Consider the following 22804-nt stretch of genomic DNA (forward strand, 5'->3'; position numbering starts at 1 on the left):
ATGAAGCTATGATCGGAGGTCCTGTTCAGTTCAGATGGATGTATCCTATTGAACAATATATGTATAAGCTTAAATCTTATGTACGAAATAGGGCTCATCCAGAAGCTTCAATTGCGGAGGGCTATTTAGCAGATGAGTGTATGACCCTTTGCTCAAGGTATATGCATAATATAGAAACAAGATTTAATCGCCAGGAACGAAATTATGAAAATGCAAACGGCAGTGATGAAGCCTTGGATATTTTCAGCCATTCTGGTAGAGGTTTAGGAGCTCCAACTGTTATAAGTGTTCCCAGGAGTGAAATGGATCAAGCTCACGATTACATTTTGAAGAACTGCGACGAGGTTCAACCTTTCCTACAGTAAGAGTCTAAGAGTAAATATCTTTTCTTCATATTCACAAAAATTTTCTCTATATATTTATATGCTTTTTTGCTTACAGAGAGTATTCTGAAACTCATCCAATAGATGATTCTGGGATCACCGAAGAGGAATGGAGCGAGAATTTTAGAAAATGGTTTAAGGATGAAGTAAGGAATATATTTTAATACTTCGTATTTGATTTCCATACAAGTGAATTTTTTTATTAATTACTTTTTTTCATTATTTAATTTTGGTAGGTTGCGCTCTTATATGAGAATAATAAGAGCAAGGAAATGGAAAATCTCCTCTCACTTTCACGTGGACCAACTGAATATGTAACATCTTTTAGTGGTTATGTTGTAAATGGATACAGATTTCGTACACAAAACCGTGATAAGAATTTGAGAACACAAAATAGTGGCGTGGTTGTCTTAGGAAATACGGGTGATGGAGATGAGAACATGGATTATTATGGAGTTGTAACAGAAATTGTAGAGATACAATATCTCGGAGGAAACCGGATTGTGCTATTTCGGTGTAACTGGTGGGATGTATTTGATAAGGTAAGAGGAATCAAAGAAGATGAATATGGAACCATTAGTATTAATTGCAATAGGCAATTAAAAACTGATGAACCATTTATCTTAGCTAGTCAGGCAAAACAAGCTTTTTATGCCACTGATAACATTAACAAAGGTTGGGTTATTGCATCCAAGACTCAACCGCGCAACTTGTTAGATGATGACAGTGATGTTGATGAGCAAAGTGAAGCATACCAACAGAGTGAATTTGATAGACCAACATATGTTGCATCTTCCTCTACAAGTGCAAGCAGTGAAATCTGTAGAAGTCGGGCTGGCATAGATCCCATTATTGTGGAAGATATTTCAATCAAAAGTGGAGAACAACAAGCTCCTGTGAAGAGGAGAAGAGAGGAATGATTCGTTACCTGTTGCAGTTGGTATTATTGTGGTGGTTTAGTTATGTGTCAATTTTAGTTTTTTTTGGGGGGAGTTTAGGTTTAAAAAAGATTTATTGGTCAATTTTCTATTTGCTTTTGCTTTCCAAAATCTTGACCACCTGACTATTCGTTCCGTAATTGTATTTGTTGTGGTTTTATTGGATTTTTTGTTTGACGTTTTGGTTTTACGAGCTGTTTTTCCAACTAAAAAGTGGATTGGTTGAATAAGAATGCTCACTGTAGTTGCGACTTGCTGGAATTAGGTTTTTATGAGTTTGATTGATAATTTATTTGTGAGAAATTGGTTTGATTTTTGAGTTGAATATATTGGACTGTTTTAGTCAATGCTGAGTTCATTCTTGCGATTTGCATTTGTACAGATTTCTCTTATACGCTTTGACATGATTTCTGTACAAAGATATATATGCCTTAGATTCAGTCTTGGTCTTGGTTTCTGGCATATGGTATGACTGATTGCTACAGGCCTGCTATCATTGTTCAGGCCAGTACGCTGTTGTGTAGGGCAGTTGCTGTGCAACAGTTCTGCTGTTTGCTCTGCTGCAGTGCTGCTGTAATCTGCTGCAGTGCTGCTGTACTCTGCTGCAATGCTACTTTCCTCTGCATTTATGTCTGTATTCAGTTTTGTTTGTGTTGTCTTATTCCTGGTTTTCTCCCTGGATCTGGTGTTTAGGTGCAGTCAGTCTGTTGGCTTGTTCTGGAATGCAGGTTGTTTTGTTGCCAGGGTCGTTGTTGTTGTCTACTTCAGCCTGGTTGCTTAGTTCAGCTAGTGTTTCTGCTGAGTGTGGTTTGTTTGCTGCTGGCTAGTGCTCTAGTTCCTGGTTCAGCGTGTGTTGATATGCTTATGGTCAATTTTTGTGTCATGTTGCTGTTGCGTTATTGTTGTTTGCTGCTAGGGTTGCTGGTTGTGTTTGGTTGTGCTCCCAATTGAATAACAAAAAAGAAAGTAAAAATAAAAAGAAAATCATAACATGAATATCTGACAACGATTTTTGCAAAGAGATTGTTTGCACTCAGTTTAAGCAGAATGGAACAGTAGACAAGTGGTAGCATTATAAACCAAAATGAACTTGTTAAGAGTCTAAGTTTCATAAACTTACCCAGGCTGCCCACAGTTGTTGCACACAGAAGCATTTGGACATTCTCTAGCAAAATGCCCAGGCCGCTTGCAGTTCTTACATAGGTAATTTTGCCTGGAAGAGAAATTTACAATCAAAGAAAAGCAGTAGTTAGTAACATATGAACGAAGTTCGAAGAACTGAATTTTGTTTTGCATTTTGCACCGGACCGATTGGCTATTGAACGAAGAACTGAATTCTGTTTTGCATTTTGTCTGTGTATTCAGTATCATTCAAAGTTGCATTTTGTCTGTCTATTCAGTAGAGGATGTTCTTATCAGAAGCTTTATTGTTCCATGTAATTACAGTATAGAAGCCTCATTTTCTCGTAAGTTGCACATCAGCAGTATGCATCGAAGATTAGAAGGTTAAGCATGATCCGATTCTGTGATGACTATTGTGTTGTGCCAGCTGAGTGTAAAGTGTTAGGGTTCAGTCGTCAGCTAGCACATTTAATGTCTGACATTCTGGTTTTGCTTAGTGTCTGCTTTGATTTGTTGTTGTTTTTCTGGTTGTACAAATTAGATTTTGACCAAAGTTGACTTTGGTTAACTTTGATGGTTTTGTTAGTTTTTTATTTTCAATTTTGTGGGTTTTAGTTATTTGGTTGTATAGTATGACTTGACTTTGACCAATGAACAATGCAGGAGAAAATGGTTCTTCCCAATGGGTCTGCACAACAATCTTCTATGGTAAGATCTAAACGCGAGTACGTACCACCTCTTATGCTGGCAAGGGGTCGTGGTAAGAGGTTAGCTGATTTGTATTCTTCCAAAACAAATGCTGAAACCAATGCCTCCATTGGAAAGGAGAGTAACCTCCCTAGTCATCCTGCTAACAATTTTTTACCATCAAAGAAACGCCATCTTGCTCATTCTCAAGCTCGCACTGATTCTGTCATATTAAACAAAAATGATATATCTTTTGTTGATCCCTTAATGGTTTCCAGTCGTCGTTGTTATGGTCCTAATGCAGAAAGTCATTATTTAGATGAAGATATACAATTCGAAAGAGACTTTGTAGAATATGCTTCTGATGAGAACGAGGCTGAGAACGAGGTTGAGAACGAGGCTGAGAATGAGGTTGCCAATGATAATGAACATGGTGATGAGTTTGATACGAGAATTCATGAGGATGTCAATGATAATGATCATGGTGATGAACCTCGTGAGAACATTCATGACAATGTCAATGATAATGAAATGGAGATATCTCCGACCAACACTATTCAAGAGGATGCAAATGGTAATAATTTAACATCCGATTTATGCCTTTGAATTATTCTTTTTTTTATGTTAATCATTTTATGTTTTTAAATTGTTTGGTTGAAGGTGGTGGTCAATCTACTACAAAGAAGAAAGCTGATAATGAAAAAAGGAGGGGAAGAAACAAGTGTAAAAAGATTGCTAAACTGAAACCTAATGAGAAGCTGCAAATTCAATTCTTTAACAATCGGGCAGTAGGGGATAATCACAATGTTTTTGCCAGACATCTTGGTATTATAGTACGAAATACTAACATGTGTCCGGTCAAAGTGCACAAATGGGCAGATATTGGAGACAAAGAAAAAGAACACATGTGGGCAGCAGTCACGGTAACATGATTTTTATGGATTTGGTTATGTTATTGGGGTTTCCATTTTTAGTCTGACATTTCACTCTTTGATTTGTTTTTCTTTTACTTGATTCCAGGATTCCTTTACTAATGAAAATATGGAGGCCTACAAGGAGCATGTTTTGGACCATATGAAGGAGTTGTGGAGAAAATGGAGGTCAGACTTGTTAAGGTATAAAATCATTCATAAGAAACTCACCTTAAAAGCTGCATACAACGCTTCTCCACCTGATGGGCTTAATAAGAGTGAGTGGCAGTGGCTTATTAAGGAGATTTTTTCAAAGCGAGAATTTAAGGTAAAATCACTTAACTATAATCCCTTTTCCTTTATAATGTGTTCCGAAATTTAATTTTTTCGAATTTCAGGAAAGAAGTGCCAGGAACTCTAATAATCGGGCTCAGTATCTTAAAGAGTTAATGCCTCGAACTGGGAGCAAGCCTTTTAGGCAAGTCATTTGGGATGATTTGGTGAGAAAGAATGATTATTAATACCTAATTTCATAGGTTCAGGAAGTTTGGAATTAAATTCACATGACAACTGATTATTTTCTTTGTTATGTAAGGGAGGAAATAATGGGAAGAAGCCGAATTTGGTTGATGTATTCTACTCCACTCGAAAGAAAGGAACTCAGCTTCCAAATGCGGAGACAACGCAAAAATATGTATGTCTGTTGAATGCTTTATTTTTGTTGGCCCGTTTTTTTTAGTTAATGTTAATGATCTTGTTTTTGCTATGTTATAGGAAGAACTTCGGGAAACAATGGCAAAGGATCCATCACTTTCTCAAGTCGAGGTAAATACTCTTCATCTGTCATTTCTCATCCATTCAGTTTTGAGTTTGAGAATTTTATAAGATCATCCTGCAAAAAATACTGAAATGATAAGTAGTTAGTATAGTGTTATCTTCAAGTGATATGATTATTTGCCACTGTATAGTATTTGTTTGTTAGGAATCATCAATATTTAATTCAATTGTCACTACAAGATATTGTTCTATGTGTTGGTGTATATTCTGGTAACTTATTGAAGACCTCAAATAACTACATGAATATTGATTATGTAATACTGGTAACTATTCATAGAGTTTAGTCTTTCATGTTTGGTTCTGCTCTCACCTAGCTCCGTCAGAGTGGTTTTGTGTTTATAAGGATATTCTACACAGTTGATCGTTTGTCCCTCGCCCTTGCCCTTTAACTCTATACCGAGGCAAAGTAATTCAGGTTGTTTGTGTTCTTTTAGCTCATTCAAGGTCAGCTCATTCAAGGTCAGCTCTAAATTGGAATTCCAATTTCTTTGTTTATTGTATGGCAAAGTAATTGAGAGTTTGTATTGGTGGGACAGTTCAGATGAGTGATTTGCATCTTATCTTTCTGCTGGGAATTAGAGGGGAAAACATTATAATATTATTCCATGTATTGCAAATGATACACCTTTTTGTACATGAGACTTGTTGACTGGACATAATTATTTAAGGATTCCTGAAATCATTATCATCCTGAAATTCTCCATTGTTAATATTGATGTTTTCGTTGATTTATCTACATGTAGTAGTAACTTTTGATCTACATAGGAAGCACTACCTCTTGTTTCAGTTGTATGTGAAATTGTGAACTGTAATTTTAATAATAGTTGCATGCTGGGTTCTAGATGAAAACTAATGTAGGTTGAAATTTATTCTGTCTCTATGTGGCCATTATGTTCATAGCCGCCCGTGAACTTTTAGTAGCTAAGAATTCCATATTTTAGTTTCTGTAGTTGCGGGTTAATAACATAACACAGATTTTCAGAGAGAAAAAGGACTTGCTATTACATTACAAAGAAGTTAATTATTGCCATGATTGATCTACATGTTACCATAAAAATAGTTGCTTAGTTTGGAATACTAAGCATAGTAAGGTATTTCAATAAAGGTGATTGAACACGCCATCATCAAATCCTTTGATACATTTTTCTCCTCTTCTATACCTTCACCTTCTGATGGTACTCATTCTTACTTTTGTACTAGTAAGTTTCTGAACCTTTAGTAGAACAGAAGTTATGCAGAAGAATGCCCCCCCCTTCCCTCTCTCCCCTTGGCACCTTTTATCTTGGTTAATATCTTGTGTCTCTGTCATGTTAATGAGAAAGCTGTGCTCTCTAAAGTTTCTGATTTTGGCTGGTTTTGCTAGGATCATAATAGAGAAATGATTGTTGACGTATTTCTTGGTGTCTTGTGTTGTGGTTGATATTCAATATAATGATACTCCTCAAGATTTTTTTTAGCATAACAAACAGGACGTTTAGTTTTGCTTCGTCTCCTAAAGACTATCTGTCTGTGTCAAAAACTTGACCATATCCCAGTCTCTTTTTCATGTCCTGGATATTCATACATTTTTTGGTTTTGGTCTAACTCAACTCTGGTGGATGTGGAACATATGAAAATGAACTGGTCTGATTAAACGACGACTTTAGGTTTTAATAGTGATGTTTATTGTTTAACCGTTGCCTAGCTCTTCATCACCCAAGTTTTGTTTGTGTGATCATTCATGGACTTGTTTGTCTTGCATTTTTGTGTTCATTAGATTGTGAGTTGTTTCTTTGTCTTCGTCACCCTCGCTTTCTTCTTTCAGTCTGTCCCGCTTTGTTGAACCAACGATTCTCACTGCTTAGTTGGGGTGCAATTCTGAATGGCATTACCAACTCTTACTAGGCCTACTACTCTCCTCTAATTCTCTTTTGGTGTTTGTGTATGGTACATTTAGGCAGTTTTAGCGAGTGACTAGTCTGAGTTTTTCTGTACTAAATAATTTCAGGGTCTTTGCTTACCTTATCTGGGCAGGGTATTTCCTTGAATGGTGCATCCTTTAGTACTACCTTTTCAATTGTGATCAGGCCTTATTATCTACTTCTTGTCTCGAAATACCAATAATAGATCTTCATGTGCAAATGTATTCTTCATGTACTAATGTAATTTCTTTGTGTTCTGCTAGGTAGTACAACAAGTTTTTAAATCAAAATCTCGAGATCGGGTTGTAGGTTTTGGAGGAGGAATAAAGCTTAAAGATGTAAGGGGACCACAACCCAGTAGAGTAGAGCTTCAAACTAAATTGAATGCTGCCAACAAACATAATGAAGTTCTTGCAAATCGCGTGGAGGAAGTACAAGCCGAGAACAATGAAATGAAGGAACGTGTTAGCTTGGTTGAGTCTAGAATGAAAATGTTTCAAGATGCATTGGTGTCGCAACTTAATGTTACTATTCCAACTTCACAAGCAGGATCAGAAATGCAAGAATAGGTCGAAGCTGCTACACATCAGTTTTAGATATTTGGTGCAAATTTTCTTACTTTTTTTAAGAACAAGGAATCATTGAGATTTAATTCTTAGTATGGACCAAGTTATATATTTGACGTTATTAGTTTGTTTTGACTCACATTGAATTTGTTTATTATAAATCTTTTGTAATTGATTACGTTAATTAATATAAATTTAGTGTAATATTCTATATACTTTTTATGGTTTTGAATGAATGGCAGGTTATATATATTTTTCATATTTACGACAAACTATATTTATTTTAGTCACATTAACGACGAAATATTTTGTCGTTGTTGGACGATAATTAAAATTATTGTGTCAATTTGATTCTCTTTTTACGTCAACTATGTTGGTCGTTATTTGCTCTTTGTTTGACGTCATTGAATACGTAATAACGACGAACAACCTTTTTGTCGTTAATAAATAACGACGAACAACCTTTTTGTCGTTAATAAATAACGACGAACAACCTTTTTGTCGTTAATAAATAACGACGAACAATAATTTCGTCGTGTAAAATTCACGACGAACGTTGACGTTAATACTAATAACATCGGAAGCTATTACGACAAAAATCACGACGAACTTTGTTCGTCGTTAAAAGTTTTAACGACGACTTTTTCGACTTATAACGACGAAAAAGTTTGTCGTTAAAATCCCTTTTTCTAGTAGTGAATTAATTTGATTTTCATAATTAATTATAATTTAATTAGATACCTATGATTAAAAACCACCATAAAAATTGTAAATTTATGATAAATTTTAAATTTTTATGACCTAGGCTTGAATCCATGTTAATCGGAAATCAATTGAATAATAAATTTTCGATTTTTCGCCCTAAAATTATGAAATTAATATTATTTATTAATTTGTCATTAATTTTGAATATAAATTTTTTTTAAAATTTTATGCGATTCGCTCATATAACTTGCACGCACAAAGCAATGGACGCTACGTGTTACCCTTAAGGGGTGTTGTATAGTGCGGGCATGTGACGACGAGCAAGGGAGCTCGTCGCCCATGCGGCACGAATGCAATGAGCAAGGCCATGGTGCACGAGCACAAGGCAGCACCCCTGCCTTGTGTCGTGGGCTGTGAGCAATGGACGAATGGGCAAGGGCGAAAGCAGGCACAACAGTCGCGTGTGGGCAGCAAGCGAGCTGCGCCACAACGCGCACTGCCTCGCGCAAGCGTGCGGAGCCTCGCGCGCAGCGAGCGCAAGCTCGCGTGCCACGAGTGCTACGCCCAGCGTCGATGCCTCGCGCAGTGAGCGATGGCCCGCAGGATCGAGCGCTGGCAAGCGCGCGCAGCAAGCGCTGGCGAGCGCGCGCAGCAAGCGCTGGCGAGCGCGCGCAGCGAGCAATGGCCCGCACAAAGCGAGCGCGTGCAGCGAGCGCTGGCTCGCATGAAGCGAGCGCTGGCGAGCGAACGCAGCGAGCGATGGCTCGCGTGCATCGAGTGCTGGCGCGCGCAGCGAGCACCAGCTCGCGTGATGTCTTGCGAAGGAGAGCAGCAGCAGCGATGCGACGCAGCGCATGGGCTGCGCGCACATGGCCAGCGATGGCTGTGTGTGTGTGGCCCATGGGCGTACGTTGCGTGGGGTTGTTGCGTTGCGATTAGATCGTTTTGAAATTTTAATTTGAAATTTTCAGTTTACGTAATTTTAATTAATTTTAAAATTAATAATTTAAATTATTTTCTTGGATTTTAATTTTGAATATTGTAATTATAATAAATTTTATTTATTCTAATTATTTTACTAAAATTAAAATCATGAATTAATTTAAATACGACTGAAATTAAATTAAACTTTTTGGATTCAATTATAAATTTATATGAGCTTTAAATTTTAATTAAATTTGTATGTTTCCGGTTAGACTAGAAATACATTTTTATGTTTAAAATTAGTAAAGCATATGAATTTACTGGTTTAAGTGGGAGCCCCTTTTAGTCATAAACTCTTGATTAGGTCTACAAATCCTTATGGTTAAAACAACTTGATTAGAATTAATAAGGACTGAATAATTGGTAGATTATTGGTGCCCTTGATTAATTGCTGCAAATGTTTACGTGATGCATAATGTGTTTTACTAACCAGCTATGTGGGCCATTCATGATAATGAATGGGTGAATGGTATATATTGTATATGTACTGTTTTGCAGGTTATGAAGTGACTAGTATGGCCCAAATAGGATAGAAAATATGGTCTGCGTACCATTAATTTGAATGTAATTGGTCTAAAGTACCAAAGTAGTTTTTCAATTCAAATATGGTCTGCGTACCATCAAATAGTTGTAATTAGTTTTAATTATAGCTTATCCTATTTGAAGAAAATGGTGCCTCCCACGGAGATTTTCAAGACGGACTTTGAAGTTAAAGCTTCAAGATGAAGTCGGGCCATACTAGATCACATTTATCTTATGCATGTTCTAAGTTATTTATTGCTTTTAAATATGTCTTAAAATGCATCAGATCAAAAGCTTGATTATGTTGCATGATTAAGGATTTTAGTTCACTTAAAATCTAACCAACATAGTAAGAGCCTTAAGTTCCAAACTTAAAAATTGAGTTAAAAGGTGCCATGCCAAAATATACACTTGCTTGGATATCCTTTACATCAATCTAGTAATAGTTTTCGCTTAGCGAGGTGTTACTTATTGGTCCTAAAGGGGCAAGGTACACAAATAATTGTGAGTACATGTTAGTTTTGGTGAAACTCAACGATATAAGTAAGGAGTCCTTTTATGTCGTGGCAAAATCGATAGGTTTACCTAATAAGTTCTTAGACGTACCTATCAACCAAGAATAGTTTCTAAGACTATTAGCAAAAGGCTTTTGCTTACCTAAGATGTTTTAGGATTAAGTCGACAAACTGTGCTTAGTTCTTCAATGATTTTAGGATCTTGGAATCATTTTATTCACACCTGCCGGAACACATAACTTGAATAAAATGCTTAATAAACATTGAATTATGCATGTATGCTAGAATTTAAGTTTATTAAGAGAAACTGTGAATGGTTATTTATTTGTTTATTCTTTTCAAGTGTAGTTTTAAATATGGCAAACAACAATTCATTCAACATTCGATCAATTCTCGAAAAGGAGAAGTTGAACGGGAAGAACTTCCTTGACTGGCAAAGGAACTTGCAAATAGTTCTTATGCAGGAAGAAAAGGAGTATGTCCTAGAAGAGGCGATGCCCGAAGCCGCAGGCGACGGGGTCACTCAGGCAGCCCTCAATCGTTGGATTGATGCCAACAAGGATGTGAAATGTCTAATGCTCGCCACCATGAGTGCGGATCTACAGAAAACGTTCATCAACTCAGATGCTTTCACAATCATCAGTGAGTTGAAGAACATGTTCCAGGATCTGGCTCGAGTCGAAAGATTCGAGACTCATAGGCAAATTCTTGAGACCAAGCTTAAGAAAGGCGAGCCCGTAAGTCCACATGTTCTCAAAATGATTGGACTCATTGAGAATATGAGTCGGCTGGATCAGCAATTTTCTCAGGAAATGGCTATAGACACCATCCTCCATTCTCTTCATAACGGGTATGATCAGTTCAAACTGAACTACAGTATGAATAGTCTGGACAAAACGCTCACTGAGCTTCATGGTATGCTGAAGACCGCTGAAAAGACGCTCAAAAGTGATAAGCAGGATGTGCTTATGGTGCGTGGGGGCAAGTTCAAGAAATCTGGAAAGAAGAGGAATGCTAAGAAAGGTGGCAACAAGGCCAGCCCAACTAAGCAAACTGGCGCCAAATCTGTAAAGAGGAAGGTCAGTCAACCCACTTCTGAATCCGAATGCTTCTACTGCAAGAAGAAGGGGCATTGGAAGAGAGATTGCTTGAAGCTAAAGGAAGATCAGAAGAACGGAACAGTCGTTCCATCTTCAGGTATTTTCGTTATAGACTGTATACTTGCTAATTCAACTTCTTGGGTATTAGATACAGGTTGTGGCTCACACTTATGTTCCAATCCACAGGGACTAAGAAGAAGTAGAAAGTTAAGCAAGGGTGAAGTCGACCTACGAGTGGGAAATGGAGCACGGATTGCTGCATTAGCTGTAGGAACTTACTATTTGTCGTTGCCCTCCGGGCTAGTTTTGGAACTGGAAGAGTGTTTCCATGTTCCAAGTCTTACTAAAAACATCATTTCAGTTTCTTGCTTAGATGCTAAGGGATTTTCCTTTTTAATAAAAGACAATAGTTGTTCGTTTTATTTTAAAGAGATGTTTTATGGATCTGCTAGATTAGTCAATGGACTTTATTTATTAGATCACGACAAACAAGTATATAACATAAATACCAAAAAGGCCAAAAAGGATGATTCAGATCTCACCTATCTGTGGCATTGTCGATTAGGCCATATAAACTTGAAACGCTTAGAAAGACTTCAAAAGGAAGGAATTCTAGAACCATTTGACTTAGAGGATTATGGTAAATGCGAATCATGTTTACTTGGCAAAATGACAAAGCAACCTTTCTCTAAAGTTGGAGAAAGAGCAAATGAACTATTGGGTTTAATCCATACAGATGTATGTGGACCAATGAGTACAAATGCTAGAGGTGGTTTCAGCTACTTTATCACTTTCACTGATGACTTCAATAGATATGGTTATGTCTACCTAATGAAGCATAAGTCTGAATCCTTTGACAAATTCAAGGAATTTCAGAGTGAAGTAGAGAATCAATTAGGCAAGAAGATTAAGGCACTGCGGTCTGATAGAGGCGGTGAATATCTGAGCTATGAATTTGATGACCATCTGAAAGAATGTGGAATTCTATCAGAATTGACTCCTCCTGGAACACCACAATGGAACGGTGTGTCAGAACGGAGGAACAGAACCTTGCTAGACATGGTCAGGTCAATGATGGGTCAGGCCAAACTTCCATTAGAATTTTGGGGACATGCACTAAATACAGCTGCACTCACTATAAATAGAGCTCCGTCTAAAGCTGTCGAAAAGACTCCATACGAATTATGGTTTGGAAAGCCTCCAAATGTGTCTTTTCTTAAGATTTGGGGATGTGAAGTATACGTCAAACGATTAATTTCAGACAAACTTCATCCAAAATCTGACAAATGTATCCTTGTGGGCTATCCAAAGGAAACAAAGGGGTATTACTTCTACAATACATCTGAGAACAAAGTGTTTGTTGCTCGAGATGGTGTCTTTTTGGAGAAAGATCACATTTCCAAAATGACAAGTGGGAGAAAAATTGACCTCGAAGAAATTCGAGTCGAACAACAAACTCTAGAGAATGCTCAAGATGACATTCAGGATGAAACTCAGAGATCCTTAGAAGAATCTGGTGAGAATCATGGTCAATCTAGAAATGTTACCCCGCGTAGATCGCAAAGATATAGATCTCCACCGGAAAGGTACTTAGGTATTTTGACGAACGAGAGCTATGACGTTCTATTACTTGAAAGTGATGAACCTGCGACTTACAAACAAGATATGACGAGCCCTAGCTCCAAGCAATGGCAAGAAGCCATGCAATCTGAATTAGACTCCATGTCTGAAAACCAAGTATGGGATTTGGTCGATTTGCCAGATGGCTACCAAGCCATTGGAAGCAAATGGGTTTTCAAACTGAAAAAGGACAAATATGGGAAACTTGAAGTTTTCAAAGCTAGATTAGTTGCAAAAGGTTACAGGCAAGTCCACGGTGTGGATTACGATGAAACCTTTTCACCAGTTGCAATGCTAAAGTCTATTCGGATAGTGTTAGCAATCGCTGCATATTACGATTACGAAATATGGCAGATGGATGTCAAAACTGCTTTCTTAAACGGCGTTTTAACAGAAACTGTGTTTATGACACAGCCTGAGGGTTTTGAGGATCCAAAGAATGCTAAAAAGGTATGCAAGCTAAAGAAGTCAATCTACGGATTGAAGCAGGCATCCAGGAGCTGGAATATACGTTTTGATGAAGCAGTCAGTGACTTTGGTTTCATCAAGAACGCAGACGAATCTTGTGTATACAAGAAGGTCAGTGGGAGCAAAATTGCTTTCCTAGTATTATATGTCGACGACATATTACTTATCGGAAATGACATTCCTATGTTGAACTCTGTCAAGATTTGGCTTGGGAAATGTTTTTCGATGAAAGATCTAGGAGAAGCACAGTACATATTGGGCATCAAGATTTACAGAGATAGATCTAAAAGGATGATTGGACTTAGTCAAAGCACTTATATCAATAAGGTGCTTGATAGGTTCAAAATGGCAGACTCCAAGCGAGGCTACCTACCCATGTCTCATGGAATGACTCTAAGCAAGAATCCGTGCCCAAAAACACTTGATGAGCGTAGACGAATGAATGGGATTCCATATGCATCATTGATTGGTTCAATAATGTATGCTATAATATGTACACGCCCGGATGTTGCGTATGCACTCAGTGCTACGAGCAGATACCAGTCAGACCCAGGAGAGGCGCATTGGACTGCTGCCAAGAATATTCTGAAGTACCTGAAAAGGAACAAAGATGACTTCCTGGTCTATGGTGGAGATGATGAATTAATTGTTAAAGGCTATACGGACGCAAGTTTCCAAACCGACAAAGATGATTTCAGATCACAGTCTGGGTTTGTCTTCTGCCTCAACGGAGGAGCAGTAAGCTGGAAAAGTGCTAAGCAAAGCACCATTGCGGATTCTACAACTGAAGCGGAGTACATTGTTGCACATGAAGCAGCAACGGAAGCTATATGGCTAAGGAAGTTCATAGGTGAACTTGGTGTAGTCCCCTCCATTAAAGGACCAATAGCCCTGTATTGTGATAATAACGGAGCTATTGCACAGGCAAAGGAGCCTAGACACCACCAGAGAGTCAAGCATGTACTTCGTAGATTTCACCTTCTACGAGAGTTCGTTGAAAGAAAAGAAGTCGAGATAAACAAGATTGGAACTGATGACAACATATCAGATCCATTAACTAAACCTCTGCCGCAGGCGAAGCACAACTCGCACACTGCAGCTATGGGAATCAAGCATATTGGAGAATGGCTTTGATGACTCTGTTTAATGTTTTAAAGTTTTAGAGTTTAAATCTTTGTAAAACATTATTGGTTAATCATTCACAATAAATGAAAAGAATTCATTTTTCCATTTAATTTGTGGTTTATTAAATGATAAGTTCCTTCAATTTGACGATATATTCAAGATAGACTGTCAGGACCAGTCCTGTGACTAAGAAATGTCTATCAAGTGAACTTGAATGTCAAAGGTTGAAAATGGTCCCTAGTCGGAGTTTTCTATAAAATTGGACGCATAGAAAATGTTAGACGACTAGTATGCAAGATGACTAGTAGTTCTGTTTCTTGAACTATGTGGACATGGCAATGTCATAATCATTTGCATAGATACTTACTTTGGAAAGACTAGTATCGGATAAGACCTATGAAACTTTACTGTAAGAGATGAAAATCTGTCATAAGTAATTCATTAAAATTATTAGACACTAAATCCTCAATACCTGAGTGATTTGAGATTACTTGTTTGAGAACTGGTTGCTTTGACGTTGACCAACCGTCGCACCGTAAAAGGAGGCTATAAAGGCAACGCTCAGGTAATCACCTATCAAACGAAGTCTAATCTCAAGATCGCAAGATTGGGATTGTCCTCCCATAAATCGGGATGAGATGCTTAAAAGTTGTACAAGGCCACTCGGAGAGCTAGAAACTGTGAAATGCATGGCCGTTCTCGGATGAATCATAGGCTATGATTATCTGTTTATTTGATCAGTTGAACTCTGAAACCGAGAAACACCTCTGGACATAATAAGGAAGACAACTCTTACCTTATGTTCAAGAGCAAGCATCGAGCGACAAAGGAATTAGGAAATGCACACTTGTCCCTAAGGACAAGTGGGAGGCTGAAGGAAATAATGCCCTTGGTCCAAGTATGCATTCAATGTTAAGTCTAATAAATGCGGTTCAGTATTAATTAACAAGTTAATAATTCAGTGAGATCAAGTGAGCTGAATGCCTAGCTAGAGGCCGCTTCAGTTCAAGTGGAATTAATGATATTAATCCACAGCTTACTCTTGACTGAACCCGTAGGGTCACACAAATAGTACGTAAACGGATCAAGTATTTAATGGCATTAAATACTCCATCTATGGATATTCGGAATCGACGGATCTTGGTTTCAGTGGGAGCTGAGATCGTCACAGGCAAGAAATGAATACTCCGGAAACGATGATATTGCCGGAAACGGAAATATGGATCGTATCGGAAATATAAATATTATCCAAGTCGTAGATGTTGCCGGAAACGGAAACATGGTACGTATCGGAAAATATTATCGGAAATGGAAATATTGCCGGAATCGGAAATATTGCCGGAAACGGAAATATTGTCGGAATCGGAAATATTATCGGAATCGGAAAATAATTCCGAAAACGAAAATATTAAATATTTGTTCGAAACGGAAATTGATTCCGGAATCGGAAATATTGAATATTGTTCGTATCGGAAATGAATTCCGGAATCGGGAAATTAATCGAAAGCGTATCGTACGAATCAGCATCGGACGAGGCCTGCCAGACGAAGGCCCAGCACGAAGCCGGGCCATCGCCCAGCAAGCCAGCGCGCCACAAACGCACCAGCCAAGGCTGCGCCAGGCCCACCGCAAGGCAGGCCCAGCGCGCGCCAAGGTTGCGGCAGCGTATGGGCTTGCAGCAGTGGGCTGCGAGCTCGCGGGCTGCGCGCGCGCGCGCATGGCGCCCCTTGTGGGCTGCTGTGCGTGCGTGTGTGTTTGTGTGCTACTCGAATCCTAAAGCTACCGGGATTTGTCATATGATTAAATCTAATCCTAAAAGATTTAGTTTATTTAATTAGAGTCCTAGTAGGATTATAATTAAATAAATTAGTATCCTAATAGGATTCCAAATCCTTTTCCATAACTCTATAAATAGGTGCCTAGGGTCACATATTTATATCGAGCATTCAAGTATTCAAAGTGAGTTTTTGAGAGCAAAATTCAATTACACAATTGCCTATAAAGTGCCGAAAATAATAGTACCTTAAGGGCGATTCTAGTTGGTCAATCTTAAGGCGGATCCGGACGTGCTGTGGACGACACTTGGAGTCCTAAAGACTTGTTCTTGTTCGGTTCGGGCGCAGCTAGGGAAGGCACGCAACAAAGAGTATTCATCTAAACTATGCTAAATGATTATGTGTAAATAATATGTTTTCCTGGCTTTATGGTTTTTCCGCATGATTTATGAATTGTCATATGTATCATAACCTAACAGGCCGTGGCAGCGCGCGCAGCTGCAAGCAGTGGGCTGCGAGCATTGCTGCTGCTCGCGTGGGCCGAGCGGCCGTGTGGGCTGTGCGCGGGCATGGCCTGCACGCTTGCGGGTCATGCTCGTGTAGAGTTTGTGTTCCAATACGAAACCTAAAGTGTATAGGATTTGTTTAATGATTAAATTCCTAATCCTAAAAGATAAATTAATTAAATAAGAGTTCTACTAGGATTCTAATTTAATTAATTCGTATCCTAGTAGGATCCAATTACTTATTCCATGGCCTATAAATATGAGTTAAGGGCTCATAATTTATACAAGATAATTTCAAGTATTCAAACAATAAAAAGCTAAGATTTTTAAGTAGAAAAATCAGCCATATTCTTGCCCTATTAGCCGAAAATACATAGTACCTTAAGGGCGATTCTAGTTGGTCAATCTTAAGGCGGATTCGGACGTGCTGTGGACTATCTACGGAGGGACGACACTTGGAGTCCTAAAGACTTGTTCTTGTTCGGTTCGGGCGCAGGTAGGGAGGGCAGGCTACAAAGTGTATGCATCTGAATTATGCTAAATGATTATGTGTTAATAATATGTTTCCTGGCTTTATGGTTTTTCCGCATGATTTATGTTTATTCATATGTATCATAACCTAACAGCCATAAAGTTCCAAGTCGTAATTGATCCAGCAGAAAGATCATACAACCAATCTTTAGCCACATCTTGCAAAGAAAAAGGAAAAGCATGCATTCTAATATGATCTTGTTCGACTCCTTCAAGATTCATAAAAGAACAAACAACCTTAAACTCTTTTAAATGTCGATGAGGATTCTCACCTGACTTCCCATAGTATTTGGGAAGAAGATTAAGGAAACCTGAATTCAGTTTGAGGGGTTTGTCCAGCTCTGGAAACACATTGCAGAGAGGATCATCGCCTTTATTTGGGGCTGCCATCTCCTTCAAGGTTCTTTCACCCATTTTTGCTCCTTTTAGACTATCTTCTGTTGGTTTAACTTCCTCTGGTTTCACCTCTTCTGGTTGATCTATTTGAAACGCGTAGATTAATATCTCTTGACTTATGATGTTCACAGAATCGATATACTTCCTGATTCGCTTGAGTTTAGGATTAGGTGTGCTACCGCTCATTCACCTGAAAAGTAAAAGTTAGTTAATTAGGGACATGATTAACACCTTAGTGCATAACTACTGATCTTATACTAATATACATAATTTTAAGCTCAAGAGAGTCTGCAGTTATGAAAACACTAACAAATTCTAGATTTTTAACAAGTGTCTGGCAATATATATTTCAGAATTCACTAGAAGTCCAAATTAAATAACTGACCAGAACACAAATTAGCAAGCTAGACCAATTATCAGTTGTGGGGCATATCAAAATATTCCTAGCCATACGTAAGAGAAGAATCGGTTATGGGCTACAGAACATAAACTGAATACTAAGCGGATTTAAAACTGACAGCTTAACAAATCAAACTTTCACAATCTTAATTATGGGGTAGTAAGTTGTAAACCTGCATTATACTTCAACTCAATGTCACGGAAATACTATCTTAGAAGAATCAAAATGCAAGCAGCATGATTTAAATTTGTTCAGAACTGAATTCTTGAATGGCATGAACATCAGATTTGATTTACTTGACACTAATTTGTTTAAATCATAACTACACGAATCATGAATTCATTTCGAGCAACAATAATCAGTTAGCAAGAGAAACTAACACAATGCATTCATGAGCTTTTATCTACTATAAAAGCTACTACAAAATATGATTCAGTAGAATGCATTAATAAAACAGAACTTAATCACATGCCTGCCAGTGGTTACATTTAATTTTAAACACCTAGACATAGTTATGCATAGTCTTAGTAATTGCTTATTCCGCTTCAATGAACCAGAATTTATCTTTACCAATATCCTTATAAACAATAGTCAGTAAGCTTAAACAAAAATTTACTTAATCTCAACATAATAAGATCTTCCTTTTCTTACAGAAAATTATTCTACTAAGTACATAACCAGCAAATTCAATAACAGAGATTTTAGCTGACTAATTACACAAATCAAGCATGCTGAGAACTTGTTAAATACGTTTCTGTTTTACAATTTCAAAATCAGATTCGTTTAGAAAGCAAAAAGAATGGTAAATTTTATCAAGAAAGCTCATTGAGAGTGACAATAAAGGATTGACTATGAAACTTTATCAAATAGCACCACAAAAGACTCATCCAAAACATTTAAACACGATATTTCACATATCCTTATCGTTCACGCAAAATCAAGAAATAACTCCATGAACCCTCAGTTAGGCAACTCCATGTAACTATGGCCTAATGAAAGAACAAGTTATAGATAAATTCCAATTAATAGACTCAAACTGAAATGTTCAGCAAGGTGGAAGTAAGTTCAGGTTACTTTAACACCACAAGACATTAGAAATGTAAACTAGCTTGATTACACACCCTAATGTAAACTAGACTTCAGTATAGCAGGTAATAACAAGTGGCATTTTAATTCAGAAATTTACAGCTATTAAAACACCATGAAAACAGTGATCTAGTAGGGTAACACATATAATTTAGCAATTTTTATTTATTTATTATTTTCCTTTGAATTCAAGCTTTCCGTTGATTTGCACTCTAATTTATGCATCTAACCATAGTATTTCATTAATCGTAATGCATAAAATAGCATATATGTGCAGAGATTTCAGATTTAGCAGAGCATATGCTTTAAATAGCTACTCACAATGTCAAGCACTAAATTGTAAAACGAATACAATGGAAGCTACTACTTATAAATGTAGAGAAAGTGTCTCTGCCTCCTTGAATAATCCAAATACCAGTCAGCAAGAAAGAAAGAATGGCTAAGCACATAGTATGCAAAAAAGAAAAAAGAAAATTAAGAAACATACTATAAGCTTAGAAATTTCAACCTAATCAAAGTTTATTTAGACAACCAAATATCACAAGGAGTAATTAATAAAAAAAATTATATCAACTAAATTCCAAAAGAAAATTTAGTATCTTAGTTAAACTTTGAGTAAAGAAAGAATATAAATCTCCACGGCAACGGCGCCAAAATTTGATACGTGTCGTTTACCGTATTAAATTAAAAACCTATCTTAGACCATCAAAAATATTAACAAGTAGTAAAAGGGTAAAGAAGGGTCGATCCCACAAGGAGACTTATTAATCTACTAAACATCATAGCTGAACCAATGAAACTAAATTGAACATTATTTACCTAATTATAAACATCTATTTACAAAAAAGGGGGGTAGTGAAGTCATACTAACCACAACTCTACTACTACTACGACTACTACTAAAAATACTACTACTACTACTTATAATTAGAAAAGAGATGACACAACTTTACCATTTCACATTCATGGTTTTACTGGATTAGGTTCTCTAGTATTTAAATATAAACAAACATGAGAAATTAATCGATTTAATCTACTAGACTAACTGTAGAGACTTAAGTAATAAAGACTCCCATACTCTCTTAAATTGTAATCAATTATGAACTAAGTCAAATTCACTCTAAACCACTCTAACATACACAAGTATGATCGCAACCTGTATAATTTAGAAAATGGCAGCATTATAAACTAGGAGACATCATTAGTCCTAATTAATCTAATCACATAAATGCTTAGACTAATTAGATGAGTTTACTTCATAATCTATATTGTAACCATGATCGAAGGCTCCAATATAAATTAAGTGCTACCCATTATACGATCTAAACTAAACCAAATCATATAATTAACAATCAAGTACAATCATACATACTGAGAGATAACAACCAACACATATGAATTGTAATTTAATCAAAGTAAAATAAGAAACCCAATTCAAAACTAAATCTGAGGATTATCTCATGTAGATTATATAATACCAATTAATACTACATACCAACAAATTAAATAACTTAATCCAGCAAAACAATACGGTAATTAAATTGGGGATTGGGGTAATTGAGTAGAAGAAGAACTTATTATATCTTCTGACTAAGAACACCCAAGCTAGCTCCGGCTTCGACCCCGCAACTCTCCGTCGTCCTCTTGACCTTGGATTCAAGACTAAGCTTTCTCCAATGGCTGCCTTCTCCTTATCAATTACCCAATTTCTGATCCGACTATAATCCCTCAACTCACGAATTTTATGGTTCTCCTTTGTGTCGTCTATCTCCGTATAATTGTGTGTGTGTTTGAGGGGTTGATATGCAAATTTATATATGATAAACCCTAATTTGACCGGAGATATCGAAACCAAAAAATACGCCATATAATCTCCCCACTAATTGAATAACTGATAACCCATACTCCGTTTTTGTAGCAGATCCGTTGAACTGATCTTTTGGGAAGGTTGTACCACCATTTTCTTGTAAATGTTGAACAATCTGTTCAACTATCTTTTGATGCTAGCTTCCCGAAGAAAGAGGAAGAAATGGGGTGTGATTGATGATGTGGCGATCCAAAATATTTGAAACAAGTTGATGGTGGAATTGTTGCTCACGTGACTTTTTGTTTGGTTGATTTCCCACTTGATAATGGGCTTTTCTTGTTTGCCCACTTAATTGACCACCCCTACATGACAATGTAATACCATAATTAAGTAGCATTAATATTAAAAATGTTAAACTAACACAAACAATCTAACTTATTTTAAAACTAGTAAAATCCAAAAATATATGATAAAAGTCAACTATATATCTAGTATTAGAGAATAAATATATAGTAAATTATGCACTTATCACTCCTCGACCATAACTAGCTCGTCATATCTTGCTTGTACCCATGCAGCTTCTGGGATTTTTCTTTTGAGGACTATCCTTAGAGAAGGTATCTCTAGCTCAATAGGTTGTACTGCTTCCATCCCATAGACCAATGAAAATGGGGTTGCGCCCGTTGAAGTGCGGATTGAAATTCGATACCCCCATAATGCAAAGTGTAACTTTTGGGGCCAGTCTTTGTAATTGGTTTACATTTTCATGATGATGGTTTTGACATTCTTGTTGGTTACTTCGACTGCCCCATTAGTTTGCGGGCGATAAGGCGAAGAACGGTGATGTTGAATTTTGTACTCGGTGAATAGATCTTCACACTCTCCTTGGAAATGGGTTCCATGGTCACTAATGAACTCGTGAGGAACGCCGTATCTGCATATGATGTTTTCTTGTATGAATTGGGCCACTTGCTTGGAACCCAACACTTTGAATGGTCTGGCTTCGACCCACTTAGTGAAATAGTCGATTGCAACCGGTATGAACTCATGACCCCCGGTGCCTGTTGGAGTGACTTTGCCAATGACGTCGATACCCCAAGCTGAGAATGGCCATGGTGATGATTGAGAATATAGTAGAGATGGGGGAATGTGCTTCACGTTCGCACACTTTTGACAGATATGACATTTCTTGACGAAGAAATAGCAATCCCGTTCGAGGGTGGTCCAGTAATACCGAGCCCTGATGACTTTGAAGACCAACATTTTCCCATTCATGTGAGTACCACAGACCCTGGCATGCATGGTGTCCATGACTCTTTGTGCTTCGTGCTTGTCAACACATCGGAGATAGGGGCCGTTAGGGGACCTCTTGTAAAGAACGTCGCCTTCTATGACGAAATTGGCTGATTGTAGGCATAGTGCTCTTTGACTCTTGCTAGGAAAGTGCGGGGGGTACTCAGAGTTTTGTAGATACCTTTGAATGTCTATAAACCAAGGCTCATCATTGTCAGGCTCGACGTCGTCAATAGCATGGACGTAAGCTGCTTCTTGACGCGTTTCAATTGTAAGTAGCATTTCATCCATGCCATTTGAAATGTTGATCATTGATGCCAGTTTTGCCAGTGCGTCGGCGAATTGGTTCTCCTCTCTTGGGAGGTATGTATAGCGAAGCTCTTCTACTTGCTCAGATAACTTCTCAAGATAGGACTGGTATGGGGCTAAGCTTTCGCTCCTGACTTTCCATTTGCCGGAAATTTGATTGATGATTAGGGAGGAATCCCCGTACACTCGTAGTTTCTGTACACCCAATGCTAAGGCGGCTTCTAGGCCCATAATGCATGCTTCATATTCGGCCGCATTGTTTGTAACATTGAATTGCAACTTTGCTGACATGGGAATGTGAGTGCCATCCGGAGCTA

At 37.6% G+C, this 22804-nt stretch overlaps 2 protein-coding genes across 2 annotated transcripts; one reads left to right on the forward strand and one right to left on the reverse strand.

Annotated features, from left to right (window-relative positions):
* Positions 1–1628: 1628 nt before the first annotated feature.
* On the reverse strand, positions 1629–21171 carry LOC110789675 (uncharacterized). Its single transcript, XM_056830940.1, has 3 exons — positions 20653–21171; positions 17469–17782; positions 1629–2534 (listed from the first exon to the last, which is right to left on the reverse strand). The coding sequence occupies exons 2-3, from the start codon at positions 17776–17778 to the stop codon at positions 2218–2220; spliced, it is 627 nt and encodes a 208-aa protein (XP_056686918.1). The 5' UTR covers positions 17779–17782; positions 20653–21171; the 3' UTR covers positions 1629–2217.
* LOC130462527 (uncharacterized) lies at positions 3947–7558 on the forward strand. Its single transcript, XM_056830939.1, has 6 exons — positions 3947–4053; positions 4151–4369; positions 4440–4541; positions 4637–4735; positions 4816–4866; positions 7043–7558. Exons 1-6 carry the CDS (start codon positions 3979–3981, stop codon positions 7346–7348), a joined length of 852 nt encoding a protein of 283 aa, XP_056686917.1. The 5' UTR covers positions 3947–3978; the 3' UTR covers positions 7349–7558.
* Positions 21172–22804: the final 1633 nt, after the last annotated feature.

Source organism: Spinacia oleracea, chromosome 6 (genome assembly GCF_020520425.1).
Source record: "Spinacia oleracea cultivar Varoflay chromosome 6, BTI_SOV_V1, whole genome shotgun sequence".
Lineage (NCBI taxonomy): Eukaryota > Viridiplantae > Streptophyta > Magnoliopsida > Caryophyllales > Amaranthaceae > Spinacia > Spinacia oleracea.